Source organism: Phascolarctos cinereus, unplaced genomic scaffold, assembly GCF_003287225.1.
Source record: "Phascolarctos cinereus isolate Bilbo 61053 unplaced genomic scaffold, phaCin_HiC Scaffold_5;HRSCAF=322, whole genome shotgun sequence".
In the NCBI taxonomy this organism is placed as follows: Eukaryota; Metazoa; Chordata; class Mammalia; order Diprotodontia; family Phascolarctidae; genus Phascolarctos; species Phascolarctos cinereus.
The window spans coordinates 290,111,561-290,130,584 of record NW_027555958.1 but is presented as its reverse complement, the minus strand read 5'-3'; the positions used below and the strand labels follow the sequence as shown (position 1 = coordinate 290,130,584).

Sequence of the window (19,024 nt, the reverse complement as noted above, 5' to 3'; positions counted from 1 at the left end):
GATGAGGGTGTGAGAAATCTGCTCAGGACAGTGGGGACCCTGCCCTTCTGTATCACCAGTCAAAGGTCACTCACGTGAGCCCAAATATCAGCGCCTCCTTGATACCCAGCAGGGTTGTGCCCACGGAAAGGAGGAAGATGGTGGCGCCAAAGAAGATATGCTGTGGGCGATACTGGTTTCGAAGGGAGAATGATGCTCCAGGGAACAGGAAGAAGCTGAAGCCCACTAGCCACTGGAAGAAATGTAGAGGTAGTGCCAGGTTAAACCAAGAAAAGAATTCCCTGCTGGCCTGCTGGGTCATCTGTGCTGCCTAGTTTGACACTGTTAAGACAATGCTAAGCCCATCTTGGAAGACTGCAGACAACATGAATGGAAAGGAGTCGATGCCCCCAAATGCTCAAGGTTCACCTCAGTCACAATTACAGTCCAAATTCCATAAAGCCCAAGCCTGGGACCAGCCATGAGCCAGGATGGCTAACTGGAAGGGGCCCAATAGCTGCAAGGCACCATCCCCCATCTCCTTCCCCATGTCCCCAAATCAGTCCAATTTTGGGCTAATTCCAATCTCCTGGGGAACAATGCCTTTGGGGCCAACTGCAGTGGTCTGCAGCACCTTTGGCTGTGCTAAACTAGAGCTCAGCCTATTCTGTAACTTGTCAGACTGGTGTTTTTACTATCTTTCATGCCCTCTCCAGTAAGCTACTCTCAAATCCCTCCAGGGCTATTTGTGAGGCAGAGAGGCAGGAACAACAGAGAGGGACTCACCTGCACTAAATAGAGGATAAAGACGAGGAGCCCACACCAACTGTGCAGACTATACAAATCAGCATAGTTCATCTTCTTGTGATATTCAAACACAGCCACCAGTCCTGGAAGGAAGTTGGAGGACATGAGAATACAAGGTTAGGCATTTTAGGGGAACCTGGGGGAAAGGGGAAGGAGATAATCCCAGAGGTCAAATGTGGCCGTTTAGAGCTCACAGGATTTATTACCAGTCCTGCCCCCACCTTTCCCAAATGTGTTAAGAGGAATAAGCAGTATCCTTGAAGTGCTGGCACTACAGTAAAAAATCTGCTTCCAGAGTGGGTAGTCTGCCTAACTGCAGCTTAGGAAAGTGTCTACCGCCTCAGATCTAGAAACTAGAGGCGAGGAGAGGGTATGGACAGCCAGTCAACATCCCCCAGAGGGAAAGGAACCATCAGGGGACTCACCAACCAAAGCGATGATAAGAGCAAAGATGTGCAGCAGCCCATGCAGAATCTTTGTGGTACGTTTGGCCTCATTCCTGAAGACCCGGTAAACTAGTAGAGCTTGTTTGGGATGAGAAAAGAGGCAAAGTATACCAATGAGTTTCCTGCTGCCCACCTTTCCACCACATGCCAGCACTTCTTTCCTCTCCCCTTACTCACCTACCTAATGAAACATTTGTGGGGCCTCCTGCCTAACCAATAAGCCCAGAACCTCCCCCAAAACAGAAGAAGAGTGTCCAGTGGCTTTGAGCACTTGTCATTTTCTCCCAGTATAGTAGATAAAACCAACAGGTTATGACCAGACCCAAACCAGAAATCATTCAAAAATCTCTTTTGCTTTCAAATACAGGAATCTTCCAGCTGTTTACTTCTCCCACCCTTTCCTGTGCCCCTAACCAAAAAAGGGGGGGAAGGGGCTGCTCCTCCCTTTCTCTTTCTCTTCAGATGTAGCAATGAGTCCTAACATCTACTTATCCTTTACAGACAACAGCCCCCCAAAAAGGGATTAAAATAGCCTCTATTCCTCACATATACATACACACACACACACACACACACACACACACACACACACACCCCTTTAATCCCCAATTTAGCTGAACACTGATCATACCTGTTGATCTCCTTTGCCCACCAAGGTGGCTATGAATGAGACAGTCCTTAATTTTATTAAGTTAGCACAGAAAATGATTCCATACTTGGCCCCAGTCAGATAGTGTCTTTAACTATTCTCACATATGCACCCCTAGATCCCATATTTTTCTAAATAAATCCTTTTGTTTCTAAGGGAATACCCACCTGTGGACATGGGGAACTGTATTCAGGATCCACGAGGGAGGAGGGAAGAAGGGTTAGGAAAAAACATCAATCTATAAGCATTTATTAAGTGCCCACCACTCTGTCATGCACTACTAAGCTTACAAAGTCAAAAATAAGACAGACCCCACTCTCAAGGACCTTACCATTCATCAGGGCATCAGAGCACCACACGTGTAAAGAAGGATATATTTCTAAAATACAAGGTAACTGGCAGGGGGATGGGAAGGGGGCAGTCTAGCAGCTGGAGGAAGGAGAGCTCCATGTAGAAGAAAGTGGCTGAACTGAGTTTTAAGGGAAACAAGGGATTCTAAGAGGCAGAGATAAGGAGGCTCACGCTTGGAGCAGGGCTGGTAGAAAGGCACAAAGATGAAAGATGGAGTGCTACAGGTGAGGAACAAAGAGAAGGCCAATTTAGTTGAACCATCGTGCGCAGGAGGTACGTAATTAGGCAGGACAGGCAGTTTGGGGCCAGGTTGTGAAGGGCTTTAAATGCCAAACAGAGGAGTCTCTATTTGATGCTACAGGCCACAGGGAGCCCCACTGGAATTTATTGAGTAGAAGAGTAATATAATCAAACTCATGCTTTAGGAAATTCACTCTGACAGCTATATGGAGAATGGATTGGAAAGGGGAGAGAGAAGAAGGGAAATCAATTAGGCATTTATTGCAATAGTCCAAGTGAGACTAGGAAGGGAGGAAAACTGCAGTCAGAGTAAGCTAAAGGCCTGAAAAAGCACCGAGGGGTGATGGGAATGGAGGCTTCAGTGAGAGCAAAGAATAGGTTTAGGAGGGATGAGACACAGGGAGACACAGAACGAGAGGAAGTCATGGCCAGATAGAGAAATGTTAGGGTTTTTTACTAAGGAAGTAGAACACATGTATAATGGTGAGATCCAGGGTGTGTCCATCCCTGAGTATAGCTCTGGTGGCTTGAAGAAGAAGGACACAGTATTTAAAGAGAGAAAATCAATTAGGAAGAAGACTTTTGAGAGTCCCTTGGACAGTAAGGAATTCAAATCAGTCAATACTTAAAAAAATTAATTCAGGCTATTCACTGGAAGTCAAATACTACAGCTGAAGCTTACGTTCTTTGGCCACATAATGAGAAGACGGCACTCAATGAAAGAGACCCTAAAGTTGGAAAAGACTGAAGGCAAAGGGAACATGAGACAGCAAAGAATGAGGAGATACAGAGCAACAAGGAAAGAACAAACATGACCTTGAACAGACTTTGAGAGACAGTGAAGGACCGAAGGGCTGGCACACTATGGCCCACTGGGTCACAAAGAGTTGGACTGAACCACAACAAAAAAGGATTACCTTGCTGAGGTGAAGGCCCATTTGAGATTAAAGTAAATTCTCCCTTCCCAACCTCAGCCCTGAAGTAACCAATCCCGCCCTGTCCTCTACTCGTGCATCCTTTGTCTTATTGTTGCTCGCCACTTGCCAAAGCCCAGTGTTTTCTATGACTCAGAATCTACCTCCTCACTAGCAGACCCAGCTGGCTCCACTGGGCGATTCCCTACAGCTCAATTCAGTAGGAGCAGAGGAAGTGGATGACAGAAATGACACAGGGCTGGGATCCATCAGGGAATGAGGATCAATATGGTGGGACAAAGGACTGGAAAGTAGGAGACAGTCTAGACAGGGAAGGGAGGGGAGTGAAGCTAGAGCAAGGCCTGAGAGAGTACTGGGGGATGGAAGAACTAGAAGTCCTGATAAGAACAAGATTGAGGAGGGATAAAGCAGAATAACAGAAGGTTATGATCTGATAAAAGGATTTTGGAGATACCTGAAGTATTCCAAGTTACCTGATCCCTTTAGAATTCAGCTTATTATGACTCCTGTAAAATAGTGCCTGTGGCCAGGGCCAACTCTGAATTAATTTCCCAGGCTCCAGGGAAGAAAACTAGCTATTATCAGCTCTCATTTATCAAACCAAACAGACTACAGCCTCACATGCACGTGGGACAGAATAAGCACTGCAGCTTTTAACCCCACTGGGAAACAATGTTCTTTTGTTCCACCATCTTTTAGCTTTAAATGTCATTTCAAGAACTTACTCTATTTATGAGGCCAGTTCCTCCAGAATGGTCCAATCTCCTTTTCTTTACCCCCAAATAAGTAAACTATTGAGGGAGACAGCCTCAATTTACAGCCATCGTCCTACAAACCTTCCTACCAAACACAGACTTTCACTGCTTATCTATGAAGGAGATTAAGGTACTATGGCAAGCTTAGAAAGTAATTATACCAACCCCAGGATAATATGCACACCTCCCCTTCCCACCTATAGTCTATACTTAGGAACAAAGCTTCCCCTTCTGATTCTGGTTTCTAATATTCCTAAGTCCCAAGCATCTGGGCTGTCCTAACTCTGACTTGAGCCTCCTACTAGAGCTCCTATAGCATGTCTCTCTTGAGGCAATGAGGTCTCCCAGAGCTAACCCTCTTGCCATTCTCCAAAACAGAAGGTATCTTCCCAAGAAATTCTCAGATATACCCAGAAACTATAGGCAGAAAGGGGATGGGTCCTCCCCAGGCTCACCCCCATGGAAATCAGTGGGTTATGTTATGCCACCTCCCAAGTCTCTTTACCCTGCCAGGACTCACCATCTCCCTGCAAGAAGACCATGCCTATGACCATGCAGAGGGGATGCACGTTGAACTGAAGGGCACTCTCCCAGGCAAGGCCACCACGGTAGAGGCCAAGCCATGCTCCGGTTAAAGCCACCACAGTCAGGCCCAGAATCTGGGACACAGCCACAAAGTAGGGCAGCGCTTTGGGAGTGGACCCTCCAGTGGCCTCCATCCCGGGGTTTACACTGCAACCAAAAGGAAAAGAACTCAAAAAGGCAGCCCACAACCTTGAGACAGATCCAGTTCCCCAGCCTCCCACTACCACCTCGTCCCAGAGCCTCTATTCTCAAAGAAAGGTCCACTATCATTCTCTGCTACTTAAAGGAGTTCCTCAGCTCAAGAGCCAAAAGGGACCATAAAGTTAATCTACTACAACTCCCCTCAGGAAACTGAGGCCCAGGGAGATTAGATGATTAGCCCAAGGGCATACAACAAATTATTGGCAGAACAAGGTTCAAAACAAGGTCCTGAATCTTTCCATTATTATCACACTGCCACTTCTGCCTCTGAGCTATTTCATACCTGGATGAAGGTGACTACCAGGAACCCATCAAGAACTCTTATTCCTACAAGTATCATTCCCACTGAAAGGCCAATGTAACAGAAAGTATAACGTTTGGAGTGCAGAGACTAGAGTTCAAATTCGACCTCCATCACCTGCCAGTGGCAACATACTTGCAATAAACAAGTAACACTCTGAGACTTACTTTTCTCAACTGGAAATGGAAATATGGAAAGAAAAATGAAAATAATCCTTCCACAAGGCTGAGGTGAGGGAAGATACTTTGCAAACCTTAAAGTGCTATGTAAATGTAAATTGTTATTATTACTCAGGTATAGATTGGACTAGATAACTTCTGTGGGTTTCTTCCAACTCTTAAGATTTTATGACTGTACTGCCCTCATTTTACAGATTAGGAAACTGAGGTTCAGACTCCAAGCTCACGAAGATAAGGGGAGAGGTGAGACATAATAATAGCTAGTACTTATATATATAGTACTATATATATAGGTTTTAAGGTTTGCAGAGTGCTTTACATATATTATCTCATTTGATCTTAACAATCCTGTAAGATAGCGGTTATTATTATCCCCATTTTACAGATAAGAAAACTGAGGAAAACAGTGGTTAAATGATTGACAGGGTCACACAGCTTACAAAGTACCTCAGGCAGGATCTGACCTCAGATCTTCCTGACTCAAGTCCAGCACTATTCACTGCACCACCGAGCTAGCCAAGTCTTCTCATTACGGACAAAGGACATCAGAGGGCCGTAAATGTCCAAAGAGTTTAGTCATTACAGGTGATGGAGTGCGGTACTGAACGCTTTGAGTTTTGTTTGTATGTCAGTATAAACAGTTTATACTTCAGTTCTTGGAAGAGAGAAACCATATCCTAATTCACTGTTCCTATTTCTAATTCACCGTGCCAACCCATCTGGTTCTCAAGTAAGGACACTGGTTTTTTGAAGCCCTACTGAGAAGGTATGGGGTAGAAGTGGAAATGGGGGTATATTTTTACTCTCCGGGGAACCTGGGGACAAGGAAACCTGAAGTAGGCAAGAAACACGAGAAACCCAGTGCTAACTCAGTCTGCCAACTTAATTTATGTTAGGCATCTCTTTAAAATTACAAACACCGCCTGGGTGAATTAAGCGGAATTCATACCTTTATCAAAGTAAAGTCATTCAAACTACCAGCTTTAGCTGAGGATGGTACTTAAGAACTAGGGTGACAGAGAGGAATGAAATGGACCTTTCTGCATGTATGTGGAACTGAACCCAGCCAGAAGGTAGCTTGAAGGCAGTGGGTGTCTGAAGTGATAGAGGAGAAGCACACAAAGGAAGGTGCATTAAGGCCACAAAAAGAAACTTAGCACTTTTGCCTAGGGTCCTGGCAATGCCAACATACCCTAAAAATTACTGCTGTAAGCCAGTGCCTGAGCTAAATTCAAAGCATGAGTTTGAAATGTTGCTAAACTTCAGCTTCCTCCAATTCAGCCTAATCCAGGAAAACACCAAAAACCCCCCAGGCTGGCCTGGATTTCATATGAGAAGAACCTGACTGGAGTTCACTCTTCCAATTCTGGCTGAGTGATCTTGGGCAAGTCACTGAGCTCAGGCTCCAATATAGCTTGTACTCCCTACCTCACAGAACTGTTGTGATAGTCAAATGAGATGAGGTTAAGAAAATGATTTTGTCATTGCAAAGCCCTTTATAAATGTAATATTTTAATATTTAAATATTATTTTAATTATCAGCTTCACCTTAGCCCTAACGACGCACTTAAGAGTCTATCCTCCAGCTAGCCTTTTCTTTCTGTCAAGTAACAGGGTTAAAAGTGAAGCCTCGGAATGGAACTCTCTAAGTATGGAGCACCTGCAGTTTTCGCTTGTTTTGAATTAGACAGCCTGAGCTTTGTCACAAGTCAAAGCAGACTTTTTACACCTTCTTGCAATGACAGAAGATCCGAGCTGCATTTTTCTGCTTCATGCAGCATCTCAAACTAATCCTAACCATGAGGATTCTGGAATAAGAATTGAGCCAGCATGTTTGTTGATGGCACCTGGCACAGAAAACAGCCTGCTTAGGCTAGCAGCAGTGTCTTCTCTAGTCATGACAATAATGAAACTGCATTTATATCAGAAGAGCCAAAAGTAAATAGGAATTAGGGCATGTGGAGAAAGTGTCCTCAGAATGGTGATTTCTTGTCATCAAATCTTTGGTGCTCTCACTGCTTTAATTCGTAGAGGTTTTCCAATGAAAGACTTGACCAAGACAAAGCTTTAAGGTTAATGTTATTTTTGAATCATAGTCACAGCTAATTTTTGAAAAGTGGGCTTTTTTTTCATATAAACATTTCTCAAATCCTTGAGTCCATAACTTCAAACCTGCATCTTTATTTTTATCCTGTGGACTCCTAGATGTAATGTGCTGTTTTCTGGTCCATATTCACTCAGAAACAAGCTGAAGCTATCTGTCTCTCTCTGTCTCTGTCTCTGTCTCTCCTCTCCTCTCCCCCCCACCCCTAGGGCATTAGTACTTGTTACATTCACAGATTTTTAGAGTTGTAAGGCACCTCAGCAGCCATCTACCCCAACCCACACCCAAAAAAGTAGCCCCACTACACCTAACATTATCCAGCCCAAGCTTAATGTCTTCCAATGAGGAGGAACCCACTACCTCTTGAGGCAAACCACTTCACTCAAGGATAGTTCTCATTTGTTTCACGTTTTATCCATTCCACCTCTCATGTTTGAGATATCTTCTTCTGTGATTATTTTAAATGTATGAGGTTGGAGCCGAGTTATAGAGGACTTTAAAAGTCAAACAGTGACATTTACATTTTATCCTAAAAGCAACAGGAAGCCAGTGGGGTTTATTTTGAGTAAGGTAGTGAGACAGTCATATGTGCATTAGGAAAATCAATTTAGCAACAGTAGGGAGTATGGATTGGAGTGGGAAGAAACTTAAAGCAAGAATAATTAAGAGGCAATCCTTGCAATAGTCTAGTAGCACACATTCTTGCCGACAGGGTTTATTAAGTCAACTAGCACTTATTAAGTGTGTGCCAAGCACTGGGAATACAAAAAAAAAAAGTTAAAAGACATTTCTTACCCTCAAGAAGTTCCCACTCTAATGTAGTAGATAATAGGCAAATAACTATATACAAGCCAAACATCTTCAGGATAAACTGGAGATAATCAATAAAAGGAAGGCACTAGCATTAAGGAAGATAAAGAAAAGCTACCTGCAGAAGATGAGATTTTAGCTGGAATTTAGGGAAGCCAGGGCATCTAGGTAGCACAGTGGGTAGACCACTGGGCCTGGAGTTAGGAAGACACTTCCTAGCTGTTTGTGTGACCCTGGGCAAGTCACTTAACCTTATTTGCCTCAGTTTCCTCATCTATAAAATGAGCTGGAGAAGAAAATGGCAAACCCTCCAGTATCTTTGCTAAGAAAACCCCAAATGGGGTCACAAAGAATCATCTATGACTGAACAACAGGGATACCAGAAGGTAGAGGAGGGAGAGAATTCCAGATATGAGGAATAGGCAAAGAAAATGAACAGGAGAGTCTTGTGTGAAGAACTAATGTGATTTTCTAGTTTGCTTTTTTATTTAAAATTTAGTTCATTGATCCTTTTTTTTTCTATTCTATTAATGTAAATGTAGCCCTCTCCCCACAGTGGGCTTGGCAGTCCCTTAGACAGCTGCATAATGCTGTGTATGGATAGAGAAACATGACTCCTGATTAGCTAAGAAACTGCTGGGAAGGAAAAGTGGGGGGTGGGGGGAGGGAAGAAAACATGAACTTCAAGGGTCAAACAAGATACCTTCCATCGTCTTCCATTAGCTGGCCTGTGGAGTATTGTTTTTTCACCAATTAGCAGTTGTCATCTCTCTACCCATACACAGCATTAAAGGGCTATGTACTTCAAGGGACTTCTCTTTCACATAGTTGACTTTTTTCTCTGATATGTTTTTTGAGCCACTCGTCATTCAGGACATCATTATTAAATCTCTATTTAAGTTTGTATCTTTTGCTTGTATTCCCTGTATCCAATACTGTTTTACTGCATTATGTTTGACTGAGGACGTATTTAATATTTCTGCTTTTTTCCACACTTATTTATAATTTCTCTATGACCAGGACATGGCCTATGTCTGTGAAAGTATAGACAATACTGATAAACATGCATATTTTTAAAAGTTCCCATTCAAAAGGTGCCATACGTTGTATTTTTCTGTTATCTCCTTTACATTGATTTTTATCCCTTTCCTCTTCCAAGTCACTACTTTGTTCCTGTAATTCATTTTGCTTATAGTATTTTGGTGGTAGTTATTTTCTACATATTCTCCATCTCTCCACTCCATGCACTTCTCCTATCCCAAGTCCTTTAAGTTTTGTTTTCTTTTTATTAGGTATTCCACATTCTTTTCACTCTTTCTTTTCCCTGCCCATCTAAATATGTAGTTCAAAAATTATCCTTTCCTCCTCACCAACCTCTTGGCCTAAGTAACATTCTTCTGTAGTACCCTCTTCCAAGATGTATTCATGTATTTTGTCCTCATTCCTATCCCCTAATCTATTCTTTTTTTCCCCCCCAATTACATGTAAAGGAAATGTTTTCAACGTTCACTTTTATAAGATTTTGAGATCCAAATTATTTTCTCCCTCCCTTCTCCCCCCTCCCCAAGACGACATGCAAACTGATATAGGTTATACATGTACAATCATATTAAACATATTTCCACATTAGTCATTTTGTGAAAGAAAAATCGGAACAAAAGGCAAAAACCAAGAGAAAGGAAAAAAAAGGGAAAACAGTATGCTTCAATATGCATTCAGATTTCATAGTTCTTTCTCTTGGCTGTGGATGGCATTTTCCATCATGAGTCTGTTGGAATTGTCTTAGATCACTGCATTGCTGAGAAGAGCTAAGTCTATCAAAGTTGGTCGTTGCACAATGCTGCTGGTACCATGTACAATGTTCTCCTGGTTCTGCTCACTTCACTCAGCATTAGTTCATGTAAGTCCAGGTTTTTCCTGAAATCCTCCTGCTCATCATTTCTTAGGGAACAATAGTATTCCATTACATTCTTATGCCACAACTTGTTCAGCCATTCCCAACTGATGGGCATCCCCTCAATTTCCAATCCTTTGGCACCTCAAAAAGAGCTCCTAGAAATATTTTTGTACATGTGGGTCCTTTTCTGTCCTTTTTATGATTTCTTTGGGATAGAGACCTAATAGTGGTATTCCTGGATCAAAGCGTATGCACAGTTTTATAGCCCTTTGGGCATAGTTCCAAATTAGTCTTTAGAATGGTTAGATCAGTTCACAACTCCACCAACAAGGCATTAGTGTTCCAATTTTCCCATTTCTCCAACATTTATCATTTTCCGTTTTTGTCATATTAGCCAATCTGATAGGTAGGAGGTGGTACCTCAGAGTTGTTTTAATTTGCATTTCTCTAATCAAGTGATTTAGAGCATTTTTTAATATGACTATTGATAGCTTTAATTTCTTCACCTGAAAACTACCTGTTCATATCCTTTCACCATTTATCAACTGAGGAATGCCTTATATTCTTATAAATTTGACTCAGTTCTCTACACATTTTAGAAATGAGGCCTTTATCAGAGACACTGGCTGTAAAAGTTGTTTCCCAGCTTTCTGCTTCCCTTCTAATGTTGGTTTGTGTTGGCTTTGCTTGTGCAAAAACTTTTTAATGTAATCAAAATTATCCATTTTGCATTTCATAATGTTCTCTGCCTCTTGTTTATTCATAAATTCTTCTCTTCTCCATAGATCTGACAGGTAAATTATTCCTTGCTCCCTTAATTGCTTATGGTATCACCCTTTATGTCTAACCCCTAACTGATTCTTAAATCCCATTCATGGGACAACAAGCAACAAATTAAGCACAATTAATAGAGCACCAGCCCTGGGGTCAGGAAGGCCTGAATTCAAATTCAGCCTCAGACACTTACTAGCTATGTGACCCCTTTAACCTATTTATCTACCTCAGTTTCCTCATCTGTAAAATGGGGATTATTGTACCCATTAGTGTGAGGATGATCAATTGAGACAATTATATTTACCACAGTGCCTGACACATAGTAAGTGCTATATAAAGGTTAACTACTGTTATTATTATTATTATCCTTTAGTCAATGTCCCTTATGAGACACAGCTTCTTAGATACAGAATTTATTTTCTGTTTATTTTGGTAATGTCTCTTTTGCTGTGCCTCAGTTTTGGAAATGCCAATTCATTAGGAAAGTTGTGGAAGGAGTTACCCTGCATCCCAAGTCAAAAGACCCACCTTTACCATGATCACTAACCACTTCTAAGGCTAGGTTATCCTCTCTCTGATTCTATGTTCCCTCCTTCCCCGATGAATGCTGGTTGGCTCCAGTGATCCATAACATCCTCTCTTGACCTAGAAGCTCCTGTCTCCTAGCTACTTGCAAAAGTTACTTGTTATTGATCCTGAAATTTAATCAACATATACGTATACTTGGAGCATTTCTCTGACAGCGATCTGGATTCATCCAACAGAATTCTGTTGTATATATTCAAAAATTCTTACAATATTTCCTATAGGATTATATTCAGGTTTCTTTTTGTCATAGTCTTATAAGATACCTGTTATCTTTACATAATTTCTGTACCACTTGCCTTTAAAGGCAAGTCACTCTGGCTTCCATAAAATTCATGTGTTCTTTAAAGGTTAATAATACCTTTTGCTTATCTTTTGTCAAACTTTTCTTCTGATATTCTATTTCTGAGGTCTAAATCTGTTGTTTGGTCAGAGCTTGTACCTTTTCTCCACTATGCTCTTAATTCTTAGCTCCTGTCTGTCTTCATTATTCTAATTAGAGAGCTCTGATTTCTGACTCAATTACCCTCCCAATAACTTATTTTAATGTTTATTACACTTTTGAATGATTTTGGAATTTCTGGTTGATATTCAATGATCTTTGAGCATCTGCAAGATTCTTCCTTTCACTGAAGTAAATATTCTTTCAAAGTGTTTTGACATCATCATTTCAGTCTCTGAATTTCACAGTTCGTTCAACTGCTTGGGAGTGAGATATATCCTCTCTCTTAGAATTTTTATATCTCTGCCTTTTATTTTTCCAATCTCATCTCTCTTTTTTGGGGCAATTATCATGTCATACCCTTTGACAAAAAAAAAAAGTCACAGTCAATTTAGAAGCATTTGTGATAGACAATGGAGGGCCTAGATTCATCATAGTCCTGCTTGCTGATCCACATCTGCTGGAAGGTGGAAAGAGATGCCAGGATGGAGCCTCCAATCCAGACAGAGTATTTGTGCTCAGGGAGGCAATGATCTTGATTTTCATTGTGCTGGGAGCTAGAGCTGTAATCCCCTTCTGCATCCTGTCAGCAATGCCTGGGTACATAGTGGTACCACCAAACAATACAGTATTGGCATATAAGTCCTTACAGATGTCAACATCATACTTCACGATTAAGTTGAAGGTAGTTTCATAGATTCCATACCTAAGAAAGATAGTTGGAAGAAAGCTTCTGGGCATCAGAACCTCTCATTGCCAATGCTGATAATCTGATCATCAGGGAGCTCATAGCTCTTTACCAGAGAGGAGCTAGATGCAGCAGTGGCATTCTCCTGTTCAAAGTCTTGGGCGACATAACACAGCTTCTCTTTAATGTCACACACAATTTCCCTCTCAGCTGTGGTAGTGAAATTGTACCCTCTCTCGGTCATGATCTTCATGAAGTAGTCCACCAGATCCAGAGGATAGGGTGGAGAAGAGCCCAACCTTCATAGATGGGCACAGTGCGGGTCATCATCACTGGAGTCCATCAAAACACCAGTGGTATGACCAGAGGCAGACAGGGACAGCACAGCCTGGATGGCAATGTACATGGCTGGGGTGCTAAAGGTCTCATCTTTTCTTTGTTGGCTTTGGGGTTCAGGGGGGCTTCTGTAAGTAGCATAGGGTACTCTTCAGGGGCCACAAGGAGCACTGTACAAAGTATGATGCCAGATCTTCTCCATGTCATCCCAGCTGGTGACAATACCATGTTCAATGGGGTACTTCAGGGTCAGAATACCTCTCTTGCTCTGGGCCTCATGCCCCACTTTGCTGTCTTTCTGGCCACACCCACCATCACCCAACAATGGAAGGGAAGACAGCCCAAGGGGCATCATCCCCTGCAAAGCCAGCTTTGCACATTCCAGAGCCCTTGTCAACAACGAGAGCAGCAATATCATCATCCATGGAGAACTCTGGAGAGGCCAGTTTAAACCCTTAAGAGAGAGGAGGTGGTGCCACACCTGGAGGCAGGGGAAGGCAAGTGCACGCTGGGTGGAAGAGCCTATGCCTTTTTCTTGTATTCTCAGTAACTTGATTCTGACTTCCCCCTTCATTTACCCTTCCCCTTGCAATACAGCACAGACCCCTGAAGCTGGCATACCTCAACCTCCTGGGGTTATTGCCCTTAACAAATCCTATAAGGAAAGACAGACCTCATCAGGATCCTTCTCACCCTGGCATGAATGTGGCTTCTTCCACTACATATGTGTACTCCTTTCAAGAAAAGGGCTTAGAAGACCAAGAGTGGAACTGCTGGGAGGTGCTTTGTTTTCTAATGGCACAAAGGAGGTGAAACTGTCTTTGCTTAATCATAGTGAATGTGAATTTAGCTGGAAGATAATCCCTTTGCTGACAGTGGCAATCCTCGGTCCTTAGATGAAGAGAAGGAAGAGTCTTTAGCCATGGAAGAAGGAAGTAGCCTCTGGGCAGAGACCTCTAAAAGGACAAGGATTTGATATCACCCCTCCTATGGGACGTGGGAAAAGTTCTGGCTATTGAAACAAGGAACACTGAACGAGTGGTGCCATGGGCTGCTTCTCAATGTCCACTTGGGCCCTAAGAAATGAGGGGTTATGACCTCATTTCTATGTTATTATCAACCAATTAATAAACATTTATTAAGTACCTACCTTGTGTCGGGCACTATGCTAAGTGCTGGGGATATAAAAAGGACCAAAACAGACTCTGCCCTTACGGAGCTTACAGTCTAATGGGGGAGATAACAAATAAATATATAAAGCAAGTTATATACAAGATAAACAGGAAATAATTAACAGAGAGAAGGTACCAGAATTAAGAGGGGTTAGGAATGCTTCCAATAAAGGATTGGATTTTAGTTGGGACTTAAAAGGAAGCCAGGGAAGGCAGTAATCATAGTGGAGATCATACCAGGCATGGGGGATAGCCAGAGAGAATGTCTGGAGCATCTTGTCTGCAGAATAGCCAGGAGGCCTGTGTCACTGGATTAAAGAGTACGTGTCAAGGAATATCCACTTCAAGATGTCCTAAAGGGCTAAGCCAAGTAAGCAGTAAATCACTATCACTCTCCCTTACTGACCTCTTAAAAAATCAGAAAATAGCACCCTAGGAAAACAGTGGAGCCAGAGGAAAGACAGGGTGGAGTAGTCCCAGGAAGCATCCCAGGAAGCCAGCAACAAGCTCCACCTCAGCAAACTAGTGGGAAATCATGAGCCCCAGCACGGTGGAGCAGACAAACGCCAACATCAGGATCCCCCACTGCCTTAGCATAGCCAGGGGAAGCCAGGCAAACTGCTAGGTACAAAAGCTATCTGAAGAAAAAAATTCCTTAAAAATTAGAATTGGGCAAATGGAAACTAATGATTCTATGAGACAGTTTAGGCATACAACATGCAGAAGCAATTACGGTAACCTAATATTTAGTAAACCTAAAGACCTCAGCTACGGGGGTTTGCTGCAGTGCAATCGTCTTTTCAATCATGTCTAACTCTTTGTGAACCCATATGAGTAGGGGTAAGGACTTGCTATTGGATGAAACCTGAAAAGCAGTCTGGCAGAAATTAGGTTTGGACCAACATCTCATACCATATAGACCAAGATAAGCTCCACATGGATTCATGTCTGAAAATATAAAAGGTCACTCCATCAGCAAACTAGAGAAGCAAGGAAGAAAATACCTTTCACAACCAAGAAGAGGTAAAGAGTTCGCAACCAAATAAAGGATGGAGAGGATCACAGAAGATAAAATGGACAATGTGTATTAACATCCAATTTAAAAGCTTTTGCACAAAAAACAATGAGGTTATAATTAGAAACAGGAAACTGAGAAAAAAAATTTTTTGTAGCAAGTTTCTCTGATAAAAGTCTCACATCCAAGACAAATAAAGAACTGATTCAAACTGATAAGACTAACAGCCATTCCTCCCCAAATGGTCCAAAGATATGAATTATCAACAGCCAAATAAAAAATGCTCCAAAATCATTACTAAGTAGAGAAACGCAAATTAACACAACTCTGAGACTCCACCTCACATCCATCAGATTAGCAAAGATGCCAAAAAATAGAAAATGACAATTTTTGAAGAAGATATGAGAAAACAGGCATACTAATGCACTGGTGGAGCTCAGAAACAGTCTTGCCATTCTGGAATGCAGCATAGAATATGCACCAAAAGGTACTAAACTAAGCAGACCCTTTGGCTCAATGATATAAGCATTAGGGCTATACATCAAAGAAGGAAAGGACACATATATACAAAAATAGTCACAGTGCTGCTTTTGCTACAGCAAGGAACTAAAAACTATGGAGGTGTCCATTAATTGACAATGGCTAAACAAATTATGGTATATGAATGTAATGGAATATCATTGCACCATAAGAAATGACAAAAGGAACATTTTCTTTTCTTTTCTTTTTTAGGCAATTGCAGTTAAGTGACTTGCCCACGGTCACACAGTTAGTAAGTGCCAAGTGTTTGGTCTGAGGCCGAATTTGAACTCAGGTCCTCCCGACTTCAGGGCCAGTGCTCTATCCACTGCGCCACCTAGCTGCCCCAAGGAACATTTTCAAAGTGAACTACTGCACAATGAAGTAATCAGGACCAGAAAAATAATTTATACAACAACATAATACAATTTTTTTGGCAAATTTTTTATTTTAAACTTAAATACAAAATAAGAAAAGAAAAAAGAAACTTAAATACTAAAACTAAAATAATACAAAATAGGAAAAGAAAAAAAAACATTGCCTTGTACACAGCAGAACATGAGAGGATTCAAAATATACAGCAATAAATTTTCATTTCAAGAAAGCCTATACAATAAGTACTACACGTTGTGTTGAGACCTGTCTTTTCTTTGCTTCCTTGTAAGTTCTCTTTCGTTCTCTGCTGTGAATTTTTTACTTTGTTCTTTTTCCCACTTCCTCCTCCCCACAAATGTTACAATTAAGTGTGAAAATGTATGTGTGTATACATACACATACAAATATGCACATATATGCACAAACATATATAGACATATACAACGACATTTATATATATAATATATATATATACACACAAACACCCATACATACCATATACTTATACATACATATACTCAGATGTCAATAATCATAGTCACATGTAGATATATACATTCATATGCATCTATATAAGACCATACTGTACTCACTTATCCTCTGTTTCTCTGAGGGTGGATAACCTCTTTCTTCATAAGTCCAAGTCTTTCCATATTTTTCCAAGTCCACCAACTCATCATTTCCTATACCACAGCAATATTCCCACCTTATACTGTCTAGTTGTTTAAACGGTCCAAAATTACATTGATAAATATAGCTGACACAGCATGTAGTTTCCCTATTTTTCTCTCTTGATTAAATCTATTTTAGCCCTAACTTTGTCTGAGATCATGATTACTACCCCTGCTCCTTTTTTCCCTAACAAATTCTACTCCTGAGCTTTATGTCTCCACATTTCTCTTATTTCCTATCCCTCCTGACTTCTCTGCCTATTACTTAACCTCTCCCCTCCTTCCAAAGATCCCTCCCTTATCCTACCATGCCCATTAATCAAAACCCTTATCCTCCTCTCTAAAGATCCCTCCCTTTTCTTCTTTCCTCTCCTTATCCCCTTAAGGTTCTATTTCTTTCTGAATTTAGAAGACTTGTATACTCGTCTGAATATATATGTATTGTTCCCTCTTGAACTCATTCTTGATGAAAGTAGGTTTCTACCAGAACTACCAGCCCTCCTCCTCCATTTAATTCCTCTGTGTCGGTTCTTCCTCTCACACTTCATTTATAAAATTACTCTTTTTTAGCTGTTCCTAAATGATTTTACTTTTTAAAATCGTATCACACTCAGGTCTACCCAATTACTAATAACAATCTTAGACATACATTTTACATACATAAAAAGTAAACAGTCTGTCCTTATTGAGTCCCTTGTAATTTGTCTTTGATTTGTACCTTATTTTTCTCTTGGCTCTTGTATGTCAAACCTTCTATTAAGTTCAGCATTTTGGTGGTTTGGGGTTTGTTTTTTTTTTAAACAAAATCCTGAAAGTCTGACAACTCATTAAATATCCTTTTTTTTTTTTCATTCAGGATTACGCTTAGCTTTGCTGGGTATATTTTCAGCTGACACCCCAGTCCTTTTGCTCCTCGATACACAGTATTCCAAGACCTGTGGTCTTTTAGTGTCACTGCTGCTAGCTCTTGTGTGATTCTAATTATGGAACCACCATATTCAAATTGGTTTTTTCTTGATGCTCATAATATTTTGCCCTTGAGGTAGCGGTTTTGGAATTTGACTATGATATTCCTGTGGATTTTCCTCATAGGATCTCTTTCACGTGGTGATCGGTGCATTTTTTTCTATTTCTACTTTCCCCTCTTGTTCTAATGCTTTATTAGGACAATTTTCTTTAATTATTTCTTATATTATTGTATCAAGATTCTTTTTTTGATCATAGCTTTCAGGTCGTCTGATTATTCTTATGTTTTCTTTTCTCGATCTATTCTCCAGATCACCTGGTTTTTTTTTTCCTTTTTGGTGAGGTAATCAGGGTTAAGTGACTTGCCCAGAGCCATACAGCTAGTAAGTGTCAAGTGTCTCAGGCCATATTGAACTCAGGTCCTCCTGACTTCAAGGCCAAAGCTCTATCCACTGCGCCACCTAGCTGCCCCAATCACCTGTTTTTCTTATGAGATGTTTCACATTCTCTTCTATTTTTTCATTCTTTCTATTTTATTATTTCTTGATCGCTTATAACTGCGCTAGCTTCCCCTTGCCCAATTCTAATTTTCAAGGAGTTGTTTTCTTCCTTAAGATTCTGGATTTCCTTTTCTAATTGGTTTACTTTCTTTTCATAATCTTCTTGTTTTTCTTGGATTGTTCTCTCTTTTAAGTTTGTCCTCAATCTCTCTCATTCAATTTTTAAAGTCTTTTTAAAGTTGTTCTACGAATTCTTTTTGGGCAGGTGACTATTTGACATTACTCTTTGGGACAGAAAAGAGTTTCTCTGCTTCAGTATCCTCCTCTGAAGATGAACTCTGGTCTTCTCTATTCCCATAGTAATTCTCTATGGTTAGATACTTTCTACTTTGTTGTAGCAGCTTAGTTTTTGTAATCACCTCTAGCCCTAGGGTATGGGGGATGGTGCTTCTGGCCTCAGATTCTCCTTCAGTTCTCCCCTCTGGCCTGTAACCAAAACCAAGACTTCCAGCCTCCGGTAAGTGCTCACAGCCAGCATCATCCCTGCCAGACTGCTTCTGCACTCACCAGTTGTGTGCTGGTTCCTTCTTCCCTGGCTCAGACACCCAACTTCCCTCACTGTCCTGGGGATAAAAGTTCCTGTGACTGGAGCAGAGGCTGCCTCCCTACCCAGCTAAACCCAGAGCTTGTCTCTTGTTGTTTGAGAAGTCCTAGCCTGGAGGTGTTTACCCTTCACAAGGAC

At 41.3% G+C, this 19,024-nt stretch overlaps 1 protein-coding gene across 2 annotated transcripts in view; it reads right to left on the bottom strand.

Moving 5' to 3' along the window:
- The window catches only part of CYB561 (cytochrome b561), a 32,048-nt gene that overhangs the window by 3,048 nt on the left and 9,976 nt on the right, over positions 1-19,024 (bottom strand). For both annotated transcript variants that reach the window (XM_020997571.2, XM_020997572.2), the window contains 4 exons: positions 4,683-4,894; positions 1,212-1,310; positions 766-869; positions 75-232 (listed from right to left, as the gene is read on the bottom strand). In XM_020997571.2, the coding sequence (XP_020853230.1) occupies positions 75-232; positions 766-869; positions 1,212-1,310; positions 4,683-4,894 (573 nt within the window). The remainder of the gene's footprint in view (positions 1-74; positions 233-765; positions 870-1,211; positions 1,311-4,682; positions 4,895-19,024) is intronic.